The sequence below is a fragment of the Bicyclus anynana genome, chromosome 7 (assembly GCF_947172395.1).
Source record: "Bicyclus anynana chromosome 7, ilBicAnyn1.1, whole genome shotgun sequence".
NCBI classification, from domain to species: Eukaryota; Metazoa; Arthropoda; class Insecta; order Lepidoptera; family Nymphalidae; genus Bicyclus; species Bicyclus anynana.
In genome coordinates, this window is record NC_069089.1 from 16,077,978 (window position 1) to 16,092,157 (window position 14,180).

Consider the following 14,180-nt stretch of genomic DNA (forward strand, 5'->3'; position numbering starts at 1 on the left):
TTCAAAAAAATCGGAGTAAACTCTTAAAACTATAGTGTAAATATTAGAATAACTGAGTTTAATACATACAGTTTATGTAGTAATGCATTCACAAACAAAAAAATAATTTAAACAAATTATAAAACGCATGTTATTTGAATGATTTTTTAAATTTGGCGGGCGATTTCAGTCTCTACTTTCATTAGCCAAACTCTACTTAATTTAGTTTGAATCTTCGATATTTAGAGGATATGTAAAATACCCAACTATGAATTAAGTATTTATTTTAAGTGTTGTAATTAATACTCGGACCAAATACAACTTAATACTATAGGAACATAAATCATAGAGATGAAAAAAGAAATAAAGCAATATCAAAACGCAAACTCTAGTAAATGAAATGACAGCCAGCTGTCGAGTTGTCAAAAAATGTCAGCCAACAAGGAAAATAACCTTGTTCAGGCATACGTAGAATTAAATAAATTTTGCCAAAGCAGCGATTATGAAAGGGCTTTAAAAGCAGCAGGAAAAGGTAAATAAAAGGATCCATACATTTGTTTCTATTTCATTCATAAAACCACTTTTAAATTATACGTAAAGTATGTGTCCAGTTTCGTATACTTTTCGTAATTTTGCTCTCGCTTGTACTATTTAATCAATTATCTTAATGTAATAGCATGTTGCAATAAATTTACCAATGCTTTGTAATTCTTTAAATAGTTTTACGAATTTATAATTTGAAACGACTGTGTACCTATTGCTTGGCAACAGTTGTATTCCTTGTCTAAATTAGTGAGATTATATGTGCATACTTCAGCATATTATAATATCAATTGCTTTGAAACTGTCTTGCTGGCGTGTCTATTGAAACTGTGAACAAGGCAGTAAGTATTATACAGATGCATCAAAATATTTGGCACAGAAATAGATATATAGAAAGCTATATTTTAACCCTGGTAACCACATGGAAACATGATCAATGTGATAGAAATTCTCACTTTTTCCAGAGTCAGTAATTAGTGTAATGTAATAATGTTAATGGAAGATAAGTAATAAGATTCTAACAACAAATTTTATATGTTACAATCAGACGTCACACAGTTTCACCTGTGGAGTTCCCATTCTCATGAATATGGGGATAAAATATAGCCTACAGCACTCGAAGATAGTGTAACAGTAAAAGAATTTCTCAAATATGTTAAGAAGTTTCAGAGCCTATTCAATGCAAACAAACACAATCAAATCTTACCTCTTTATAATATTATAGATGGTTAACAAAGCATTCAAAATGACAAAACATCTTTTACAGTCCTGCAAATAGCACCAAATGAGCAAAAAGCATTTCACTGCAAAGTTATCTGCTTCATCCAACTTCACAACTTCAAGGAAGCTCTTACAGTTCTCTGCAATGCCAAGAATGCATCGCTGGCCAGCGAGCTTGTCTTTGAGAAAGCGTACACACAGTACCGGCTCAACTGTCCCAAGGAGGCTTTGGAGACTGTTGACAGTGCTCCGGAGCTAACCCCAGCTTTAAAAGAACTCAGGTTAGTAAAGTAATATTGAAAAGTTTATTATCATTTCTTCTTAGGGCACAACAAACTGTGTAAGGTTTTATTATTGTTTCAGGGCTCAAATTTTATACCGTCTGGAGCAGTACCAGGACTGCTACAACCTTTACAGAGATATAGTGAAGAACACCACAGACGATTATGAGGATGAGAGGAAAGCTAATATGTCTGCTGTTGTTGCTAACTTAGCTGCATTGAACCCAGTAAGTCAAGTTTTTTACCTCTAGTTAATAAATCAACCCACCATCTGTATGCCTAGTATGACACTAACAACATATCTTGTAAAAAGAAATAAACTAAATGTCATTCAATGACAGCAGAGTAGTCCCAGACCAATCTCCTATACCCTATGCAACAAAGATATAACAATATTACTGGTTGTGCTATTTATGCTATTGCTTGACATTTGTTTATTTCTTGTCTAAAGTCCTTTAGTCATAAAGTTGTTGTTTGGTTGTATGTTTGGCCTACTGATGTTAAGTTTTAACCATTGAATACCACAATTCTCAAGACAACATTTGGTGCCAGTGCATAGAAATGTTAAAAGTGTATTTTGTATAAAGATTATTATTTTTCTGCCAAGGTCCACAGTCAACAAGGAACCCTTATATTGTCAATACTATACCTTCTAGAAAAATACTAGGAATGTGTAATTTAGCATAAGTTTGTACCTTGCAACAAAAATCTAGAAAAATAATAATTTTTAGGGTAACTACCCTACTTAAAAAGTGAGAATGAATATTTTAACTTGTTTAACTCATTGTTATAAGTTTTTAAAAAGTATTGTGGGTGCATTAACACCATTTTCAGTGAATTAAAGTTTAAATTGATCATTTTCAGAAAACCTATCCTTGTTCTCACTATTCTTTGCCAGTCCACAGATTTACCATCATTTGAAGAGAACACCTATGAACTGTCGTACAATGCTGGCACGAAGCTTGCCATGGTTGGCAAATACAATGAAGCATTGCCAGTGCTGAAGAAAGCTGAACAGGCTTGCTCGGAGAGTGTCTTAGAAGACGGTGGCACTGAGGAAGAGGCTAAAGAAGAAGCTGCTATTATTAGGTAAAGTAGGAATATAATTTGTGATTAGAAACAATAATTGACTAACTTTGCTACTAGAAAAGGTTCACAACTTATGTTTTATACATATGTCACAAGAATGAATTGGATTTTTCTGAGATGAAAAGTTTCTTTCACTTCAAGATCCAATTTATTAATAAAATTGGTTCAGTGGTTTGCCTGTGAAAAGGTAATATAGACATACTTTCAAATTCAGTTATTCTAATAATTCTAATAAATCCTGTAATTACCATTGATTTTTCCGGGATAAAAAGTAGCCTGCATTACTATGTCTGAGGAGATGAAATGCCAAATATACTTCATAATATGGTCTCTCTAGAATTGCAGCAATTTCTATATTAGAATGGGTATCCAAAGCTTACCTAGTAGGATCTTACCAAATTTAGGTGGGGAGAACAACACAAGTGAAGAAGGGGAGTGTTAATCAATTGTCATAAAATTCCTTAACCCATTCCATTGGTCACAAGTCCAGGGGTTTGCTCAGAGATTTTCTCCCTACCACGAGAATGGACCCGGCACCTGCACAGTGCATCCATCGAATGCTACTCGTAAGATATTTGTCTAAAAAAAACAAATGTTTTAAAAAAGCTTGATAATGTTTTGGTATTGTGTGTGTAATTGTGTTATTTTAAAATCACAGACAGACACCTTAGTTTTATTCATATGTATTGATATCAGTTAGGATAAATTGATTCTTCTGCCCAGGGTGCAGCAAGCATACTGCCAACAGCAAATGGGCAAGGAGAAAGAAGCTGCCGCTCTGTACCAGAATGTGTTGAAGGACAAGCCCTCCGACCAGGCTCTCACCGCCATTGCGAGCAACAACCTGGTTGTCATCAACAGGTAACCTTTACAACTCCAATACATTACTAGCGAAGTAGATCAAAGTCAATTGAATAAGACAGTGTAGACACATATTTCCAATTGTTGTCGGTTTTGTCAGAGTCAAAGGAATTGAAACGGTCCGAAGTTTAATTTCAAGACTTCGTCAAAGCGTCGAAGCAAGCTTCAGACTTTAGGTTAAGCAGCACTATCACTGTGATATGTTACACTGATATGTATACACTGTGATGTGTGAATTGTTGGAAAATTAATCTATGAACGTTTTATTCAAAACACAAATCATTTTAGTACACTGCGATGTAAAAGTGTATATTTAATTTAAATTGCTCCTGGTTGAATATCTTGAAGGAAGTGACAACTAGCTAGCATTTGTGTTTCTTTTGTGAGAAATCTTTACCCTTCATTTGGGCCCCCAACAAATTTTTATACAGGGCCCCGACGCCACGTCACAGCCAATACCCAACGTTTTATTTCATAAAGTTTCCCAGGACATCACAAACTATATATTAACTGTGCCGGTTTTGTCCATTTCAATATTTTCACTGTGTGATTCTATTGTATTGACAGAGATACCAACGTGTTTGACTCTCGCAAGCGCATGAAGGCGGCGACACAGGACGGGCTGGAACACAAGCTGAACTCACGACAGCGCGCTAGCATCGCGTACAACCAGGCCATTCTCGCCATATACTCCAACCAGGTATCAACATTCTCACTATATACTCCAACCAGGTATCACCATTCTTGCCATATACTCCTACCAGGTATCAACATTCTCACCACTTTTTATATATGACCAATATTCCCATTCCCGTCTAACTAGTCGGGAAAGACTGCATTAGGAGTGGGTACGAAACCAACAAGGCAGGAATCGAACCACCATCCCTGGGTGATGAGTCTGAACGCTCTTACCGTTGAGCTATTTAGGCTCAAGCCAATCAATATCAAGAAAATGATATTATAATTTTTTATTTAATTCATTGTTTCCCAGCCGGACTTTTGCAAGCAGTGCTGCGTGAAGCTGTCCCGCGAGTTCGGCCAAGAGCGCAGAGCCGCTCTCGTGGAGGCGTCCTCTCTCGTCAAGGAAGGCAAGCGCGCGCAGGCGGTGGCATTGCTACTCAAACATGGCGGCTCGCTTACTCTTGCCGCTGCGCAGGTCCTGTTGGCGCAGGTGAGGTCATCATTATCATCATCATCCAATCATCATAATCAACGACAGTCCAATCATCATAATCATCATCATCATCATCATAATCATCATAATCATCATCATCATCATCATCATCATCATCATCATCAACAACATCATCATCATCATCATCATAAAAAAGTCAATATTAACTAAATAATAAATAACATGTAAAAATTAAAGATTGACTGGATCCGCGGCCGCAATTCTGACCCTTTAAATCCCTGTAGCTCTGAAAGTAATGATCGCAGATATCCTGTTACTTTTACAAAATTGCTTTAAATAATCCTAATTTATATACAACTAGCGGACGCCCGCGACTTCGTCCGCGTAAATTTCGTCAACTTTTCTACTACCCCTACCCTACCCTACCTCTACCCTACCACTACCCCAACCCTACCCAACCCCTACATCTACCCTACCCCTACCCTACTCTACCCCTACCCCCAGCCTACCCCTACCCTACTCCAAACCTACTCCTACCCTACCCCTACCTTACCTACACCCTACTCACATCCTACCCTTACCCCCATCCTACCCCTACCCTCCCCATACCCTATCCTTTTCCTACCCCTATCCCACCCGTACCCCTATCCTTACTACAACACTATGGTGGCGGCAGATCGTTCATTTTACAGGTTGACTCGTATTAATTATTGTTTGATTTTCCTTGTTAATTTAGTTTCCCATAAATGTTAATTTTGTTATTTTATTACTCTGTTCGTTCTTGTTTCATTATTTTATTTTACTTTGTATTCATGTATAAGTTTTAAGTTAAGACACGTCACGTAGACACGTCCGTGAACTCACAAGGTTTCACCTGAAAACCAGCGCCACAGCTCGCTGTGGCATCGTGCTGAGGTGGATACCTGTTTTGTCCACGACCAGATATTTGTATGTTCTGTTTGTTTATTTTATTTTATTTTATTACTCGTGTGTGGACAAATAAAGATATATTCTATTCTATTCTATTCTATCTCACGCCTATCCTACCCCTACCCTACCACTTCCCTATCCTACCCGTACCTCTACCCTACCACTACCCTACCTCTACCCCTACCCTACCACTACCCTAAACCCGGCCCTAAACCTACCCTACCCCTACACTACCCCTACGCTTCCCTACCCGTACCCCACCCTACCCTGTAACTTCTCTATCTTACTCCTACCCATAGCAAAATCGGTCCAATCCTTCGAGAGTGGTGGTATGACCAAGAGAAATATGCTAATAATATAAAGAGGTAAAGTTCGTGAGGTTGTAGGAGGTAATCTCTGGATTTACTGGACCGATTTGGAAAATTGTTTTACCAATAGAAAGCTACGTTATTTGCGAGTGTCATAGGCTATGTTTGATCCCCATATTCACACGGGAACGGGAACTACGTAAATGAAAGCGCCGGGCGTCATATATCGGAATTTCTGCGTCTTTTGAAAATGAAATTTTGTATTATCTCCGAAACTATTTAAGTAATTAACATACTGTAAAGGGCAAATCTTATCTCCATAATATCCTAGTGATTATTAAATAATTTATTTTAATAAGGATTAAAGTTTAGTTATATAAATAATGACGTAAACCTAACTATATAAAATTAATAATTTTTAAAACACAAAAGGTACTATATCTGCTAATATATAGAAGATAGATATATGGTGTCGCGGACTTTTTTGTAGAACTTTTACAGATACATAAAGTATCCATACATTAATTTCAATTTTACACAATAGTTAAGGCAGCGCATGCGAATAAGTCTGTTTAAGAGGATTTTCAGTCCGACCTATATGACAAAAACTGTGATAACTCGGCTAATATATATGATACCAATATAAAATATAGCCTATAGCACTCCCCGATAATGTAGCATTCTACTGGTGAAAGAATTTTTAAAATCGGACCAGTAGTTCCGAAGATTACCCCATTTAAAAAATGTGACAAACTTACAAACTTACAAACTTTACCTCTTTATAATATTAGTATAGAAGTATAGATTAGTATAGATAAAATATAGCCTATAGCACTCCCCGATAATGTAGCATTCTACTGGTGAAAGAATTTTTAAAATCGGACCAGTAGTTCCGAAGATTACCCCATTTAAAAAATGTGACAAACTTACAAACTTACAAACTTTACCTCTTTATAATATTAGTATAGATTTAAAAAACTGTCATCATTCCTATTCAAAAGAATATGTTGAATTGTTTTAAATTCTTTAATTAATTGTTTAATTTAATTTGATCATAAGTCTTCAGACATTGTTATACACATGTGGTCGTTTTTGAAAGATTGTTATACCAATGGGATCGTTTTTCAAACATTGCTACACAGGGATGACGGTTGATCAAACATTATAGATGTTTATAAGTTTTCAATGATTGTGACCTTAGCCTCTGTAGAAGTGCAGCTAGTTCTATATTAGAACGAGTATCCAAAGCTGCTCTAATAGGATCTTACCAAATTTGACTAGGCAGGGAGAACAACACAAGCAGAGAATGGGGAGTGTTGATCGATCGTCAAGGAATTCCTTAACCCTACATCCAGTAGTCACAAGTTCAGGACTCTGCTCGGAGTTCTTCTCTCTGCCACACTCAGACCAATTATAGAAGGACCTGTATCACACTCAGAGTCACAAACAAAATTGTCTGTCATTTTCTGAGGAAAACGAGCTTAGATTTGATATATATCTTATACTTAACTAGAAGTTTTTGCCAGTTTTTTACACCATTCAATTACACAAAAAGGTAATTTTACGGAGCTCTTTAACCTCCGAACACGATTACAACTATTTAACATCGATTCTGTAGAGACAGTTTTTATAATCGCATTAGATTGTTGATCATATACTTTGACAGAAAAGTGACGTCTAGCGAGGCAGGTCCTATACAATAATTGGTCTGAGCTGCCACGCGATGGACCCGGCACCCGCACGGTGAATCCATGGTATGCTAAGATATTCGTCTCTCACAGGGTGATCGTAAAGCGGCAGTGAAGCTGCTGGAGGAGAGCGAGTACAGGTACCGGCCGGCGGTGGTGGGGCTGCTGTGCACCGTGCTCACGGCCGACAACGACTGCGAGAAGGCCTCCAGGATGTTCATCGACGTGTACGAGCACTACAAGAACGATAGTGAGGTACTCTTCTGTACTTTTGTAATTCGTGACTTTACATTTTGTTTCTGTTTCTTCATTTTTAGCAATGTTTGTAGCCATAGTAGGCGTAAAGTTTGCGCTACGTATTGATAAAATGATACAAACATAAACGGTGAAGGAAAACATCGTGAGGAAACCTGCACACCAGTAAAATTTTCTTAATTCTTTGCGTGTGTGAAGCCTGCCAATCCGCTTTGGGCCAGCGTGGTGGACTTTGGCCTAACCCCTCTCATTCTGAGAGGAGACTCGAGCTCAGCAGTGAACCGAATATGGGTTGATAACGACGAAATAACGATGTAACGGAGCCACACCACGGAAACACATGGAATGCCAGAGGCAGTGTTTTTTGGATAATCCACAAAACACTTCCCCGTCTCCGGGCGCTTGTAGCATTGGTGTGCGAACTCTCGCAAATCATCATCATCATCATCATCATATCAGCCGATCGACGTCCACTGCAGGACATAGGTATTTTGTAAGGACTTCCAAACATCACAATACTGAGCACCTGCATCCAGCGAATCCCTGCGACTCGCTTGATGTCGTCAGTGTAGTACAACAAATAGTGTTGTATTCCAGAAGCTGCTCTCGCTGCGCAACATGTGGCGCGCGGCGGCCGAGGCGCACCAGCGCGCCAACAACGCGGGCGCCGCCGCCGCCGCGCACGAGGCGCTGGCGCGCGCGGCGCCGGGCGACAAGCGCAGCCTCGCGCGCCTCGTCAAGGCGCTGGGCGGCGACCCCGAGCGCGCCCGGCAGCTGGCCGCCGGCCTGCCGCCCGTATCCGAGCTGGAGGTAACTAGCGCCCCCCTGGCAGAGCCGTGGCGCGCGCGGCGCCGGGCGACAAGCGCAGCCTCGCGCGCCTCGTCAAGGCGCTGGGCGGCGACCCCGAGCGCGCCCGGCAGCTGGCCGCCGGCCTGCCGCCCGTGTCCGAGCTGGAGGTAACTAGCGCCCCCCCTGGCAGAGCCGTGGCGCATCTTCATCATCTCAGCCATACCAGTATATCGTCTATATCCACTGCTGGACCATTTACCATGACGTAATAAACGGCTTTCTGAAGCACGGGGATTCTATTGATAAAAAAATTCAAAAGGAAACACTAATTAATATGCATGAAAACCGAATGAATAAATATAAAAAAAAATCTCAAAAAACAGACAGATTGTAATATTTTGATATTTAAAATAAATATCATTCCAGGGAAAAATCGACGTGGACGCGTTGGAGTCCTCGAAATGGATGATGGGAGCCAAGGTTGTGAAGAAAACTGTTCAGAGCAAGCAGGAACAGTCTCCCGGGTAAGTGATTGTGAGAGTGACGATGTCACATAAGATATCACCAGACATACTTGAAACAAGTGCCAATTTTGGTCTAAGAGCCGGCATCAGAAATGTGTACACTCATCTGTTTTTTATTAGTGCTATGAAATAAATGATAGATAATGTTCACAGTGACACATTGCAAATAGGTTGCCTAATTAAATTACGGACGAACACATTTTTTCATAGAAAATCTAGGAAACCATGAACTAAATCAAAGGACTAAATAATAGATGAGGATATATAGTTATATAGTTTATATCTGGCACTGGAAGGTTGCCTGCTTTCACAGTGCCAGTGTGAAAGCAGGCAACCTTCACTTTTCCAATTCTTTTGCGTATATTCTATTAATTAGTGCATGATTTTTTTAATTATCTTCAACAGGTAGGTAAGGAGGCATAATAAATTAAAAAAAAATTATTTAGCTAGAAAACCTATGTGCAATGTGTCAATGTAAATATTTTCTTATCCCAATCAAATACCAGATGAGGGTACATATTTCTTATCAATACCAGTCTTTACAAGTCTGATCAATAACTTATTGATTCAATTAATCTATCAAAAGATTTTTTCAAGTCAACCATAGTTCTAGATATTTCTATTAACCTGCTAATTCACTAACTTTGACATATGTTAGTTAACACATACGAAATTGAGATTCTATGTAATTTATGTCATCTAGTGCCTGATGACAACCCTTTGTAGATTCCTTCCTTAATTAATTTGATGTTTACCTGGTACTTTAAGATTGTATGTGTTTACTGTTTAATGATTTTTTTCCTATAATTTAATAAAAAATTCTAGTGACTGTAAAACTCCTCCTCCTCCATATAGTAGGGGAGCCCGGGATGCTAAATTTGCAGTTACTCGAGCGTCATTGAGACCGATTACATTTGGTAGATTAAATTAAAGGAAGAATAAATGGTTATTTACTTTTTCCGCTTTTAGCGGTGGAAAAAAAACTACAGACTTTAAAAACAATTTTTATTACTTTGGCTTACTGAAATTGTAAGAAAATTTTAGCGATTAATTAGGAGATTATTTCCTTAAAAATAAGTAAAAATTAATCGCACTCGTACCTCGAGCACTAAAATATAAGGGTTTAATTTTGTAACTTTGAAACCCTCCCATTCCATTACGTTACGCTCAAATCGTCAGATTTTCGAAATGTGCAGTTTTTAGCTATCAACTCACCTACCTTATCTTAATATGACGTGCTGGTTGAGTATTTATGAAGTTAGTTTTTTTTTTGGTTGCCCTAAACGTACCCACCAATATTAAGGGCTCATACTCGGTGGAGGTACTCGACAAAGTGTAAAGTATAGTCCCTTATGTTTATCTGCCGCGCTCGAGTAACTGCAAAAATCCCCTCTTCGGCTCCTCTACTAATATTAGCTTGGTACTTTAAAGCTTGTGCGTTAAGTGACGATTTTTGCCAATCAATCAATTTCAATCTAGTGTAGACCGCATAAAAGAACTTTTTTCTTATAATTATTTATATATTTATGTTATTTCACACAGAACGCCGGGGTCTGAGCTGGGTCAGAAGACAAAGGCGAAGCGGAAACGCAAGACCAAGCTGCCTCCCAACGCAGACCTCTCCAGACCTCCGGACCCGGAGAGGTTTGTATAACTATACCCAGACAAACGTTGTTCTGCCATTTTTTTTCATACAGTAATACTAAAATCACAATTAAAATAATGTGGAGGGTGAAATAGTTATTTATGCCACTGTCACAATGTAATGAGGGCCATTGAAGCAGAAATATTTTTGTGCGATAAGGTGAAGAACAGCACGAGTGCTACAATGGCTAATTACGTGCAGTGGCATACAATACAATACCTTTTCTATGACTGTGATAAAATAAATAAAAGAATTAACGTAACTTGGTAAATAATAGATATTTGGTGTTCGATTTTGTATCGGCGTGGCCTAATGGATTTTGTCTCTTATAAGGAAGCCTGAATGGGCATGGAACTATTTAAAGATTATAAAAGAAAGAAATGTAAATAATTATAGTATTCAATACAAAAAATCAAACCATATCAAAAAGCTATTCATTTGTACAGGTTGTTTGATAATGTTTTTTTATGATGTGGTGATTTTTTGTATATCTTTTTAATATGGTTTGATTTTTTTGTATTGAGTAGATTATGAAATGGTAGTAGAAAATAATTAATGTTTCAACAAGAGAGCAAGTTCGTTTTTGCTGAGAGTGCCGAGTTTGAATCCCGAGCAAGCGAAGGATTCTTTAATTGAATCACAAGCGAATAATAGGGATGATGACAGAGATTAAGAGCATACTAATAGTAAAGCAATTTTGTAAAAGGAACAGGGTATCTGCGATCATTACTTTAGGAGCTACAGGTATTTAAAGGGTCATATTTGCGGCGTTGCCGCGGATCCCTGAAAAACGCCCCATACAAAATGGCACGAACTAATGACGTCATAGGCAATGTAATGATCGTTAGATTTGTATGCGCGTTCAAACAAAATTACTAATATCTTTGGTATTTGTGCGTTTATGCTTATAGTTCATATATTAAACATTTAATGTAAGGAAGCTAAAACTGTATGAATTTTCATCTAATTTCATTTATTACTATTATATAATCTCATTTATTCTGCAAATATCCAGACAATCTTTGGTTTTTATGTATAAATTAGTTAACATTGACCCTATTTACCAGAATGTATAATAAAAATCAATATATTCAAACCTAGTCATCATCCCCTTTATCTATTACGACCAGTGCACTCCATAAATGAAAAAGTGTACTGCATACCCTGAGATCTCATTATTATATTATCATGGTCATATCCCATGAATAAAAAGCGAAAAATAACACCATAATATGTTCTACCTGCTGATCAGTATGAAGGCGGTGCTAAGCCGGTGATGTATTAATTCAAGCCATGTGAGAATATCTTATATATTTAGATTTTGCAGACAGTGTTGTTTCATGTGGTCCTGTCAGAAATGGCACTGCTGTAAATCGCCGAGGAGTCCCCTCGTCTGTTTTATGGCTCCATCATCAGATCGATTTTAAACCTCCATGAAATTGTAGTGCTTAAAAGTACTAAATGGAAAAGTTTACGAACACACTAGACACCCATATAATTTTCGAAAGTTTCCCTCAATTTCTCCAGGATTCCATCATCAGATCTTGGCATGATGGCAATGGGACCAAATGGGGACTATACCGTTTCAAACAACAAAATAATTTTTGAAATCGGTCCACGCGTCTTTGAGTAATCGGTCGTCGTCGGAACGTCCTCCTTTTTGCAGTCGGTTAAAAAGTATCACTAACTCATTGTACAATATTGAATTTACAGATGGTTGCCCAAATACGAGCGCACCGCGTACCGAAAGCGGCGCGGCATACGGCGTGACGTCATCAAGGGCAGTCAGGGGATGACCACCACCGCCGTCGACCAGTAGTACGTAGTCACATCACATCACTCGCTGACGATGATTTAACTATAGCTTGGCAACTTCGTTCGTAACACTACCGATGTTCCGCGCGGGCCGGGGGTGCGTGTAGCGATGAATGAAAAACCCACCTCACACCCGCACAGTCTTTCCCCCCCCCGTCGCCCGCATATCATGGGAATGTCATCAACGAACTTGCCAGACTAATCGTGAATTATAATAATGTATGATTTACAAAAAATCAGCTTCGAGTTTCTTGCCTTTTCTCAGCAGAACCAGCCGTGAAAACTTTTGAAACGCCAGTTAACTTGATATAAAATGAAAAAAAAGAAAAAAAAATCTTTATTAACCTAACCAACAGATACAAAAACCAAGTATTTGATTGCCTCCATACTAGATTGATCTGTATCGTGGAGATAATTTTCTTATGTTTTCCGTTGGACTAGGACTACATTACAAAAAGAAATACATTACAAAAAAGAAAAGTATAGTGAAAAAGTAAACAGAAACGTTAGATATTTGTGCATAATTATTTTAGTTTATTTCATATTTGCATTGAGTAATTCTTCGTGATGTTTCAAAAGTGCTTGTAAACTAAGGCTACTTGAAATTAATGATTTGTAATATTGATTTTGATAATCGAATCAGCGGTTTAGCATTTGTTACGCTTTTAATTTTCGCATTTATTAAGTACCAGCAGAATATCGCGGTTTCGCCTTCGTCCATTCCAGTAGGAATAAGGGGATAAAATATAGCCTATTGGGGAAAGAATTTTTCTGATCGCTTCATTACTTTTGGGTTCATTAGTGTGTTTATTCATCTTATTTTAGAATTTAAACTATCGTGAGTGTTATTCATATTAATTGACGGTTAAAACTCACGTGATATTAGGTCGGAGTATGCCAGACTAGTTTCGAACCCATACGGGGCCCTTAGTCATGAGCTGGTTCTTACATCGCGGCACGATCCAAACTCATCCATTTATTCATCTTAATGTGAATGTAGATTAATTTATGCTTGCTCACAGTGACATGAGCAAACAAACCCCGAGCGCGACGGCGGCGGCGGCCAAGAGTCCGCGCGTGGAGGCCAAGCCGACGGACGGCGCGACGGCGTGGCAGCGCAAGCAGCAGCAGAAGAAGAAGGGCAAGGGGAAGGGGAAATGGTAGACTATACCGCATATTATATAAATATTATACATTTTATATCTATACTAGTTGTTTTATTCATTGAAGTAAAACTCCTATTCGTACGCTGGACTTTGGTGTGCACATATTAAGATATTAAGTGATGTGTGCTGCCATCTACAGAAATAGTGAAACAGTGTTTGTTATATAAAACTACCAGTAGATGGCGTTCTAAGAGAACTTTGAAACAATCCCTATTTGTACACTTCACGAACCTGTGGCGATGAAGTTATGCCTAAGGTTCATAGATGGCACTTTGTTTTTTTTTTAGCCATCTTCAATAAAGGAGGAGGGTCTCTATTCGTCTGTATCTTTTAATATTTTTTTAGGAAGCTGTACTTTAGTCGTATGGTCTACAGCACACTTTCTTTTTAGTACTAAAATATTGCAGGGGTGGTCTAACTAAAGGGTCAACTGATATATTTACTTTTGAAAC

General features: G+C 38.3%; 1 protein-coding gene across 1 annotated transcript; it reads left to right on the forward strand.

Moving 5' to 3' along the window:
• The first annotated feature begins 355 nt into the window (after positions 1–355).
• Positions 356–13,770, forward strand: LOC112047241 (signal recognition particle subunit SRP72). The gene is made up of 13 exons (XM_052882546.1): positions 356–511; positions 1,289–1,523; positions 1,606–1,750; positions 2,422–2,612; positions 3,336–3,473; positions 4,041–4,173; positions 4,465–4,644; positions 7,628–7,789; positions 8,387–8,599; positions 9,005–9,102; positions 10,645–10,746; positions 12,461–12,565; positions 13,585–13,770. The coding sequence occupies exons 1-13, from the start codon at positions 409–411 to the stop codon at positions 13,724–13,726; spliced, it is 1,947 nt and encodes a 648-aa protein (XP_052738506.1). The 5' UTR covers positions 356–408; the 3' UTR covers positions 13,727–13,770.
• Positions 13,771–14,180: the final 410 nt, after the last annotated feature.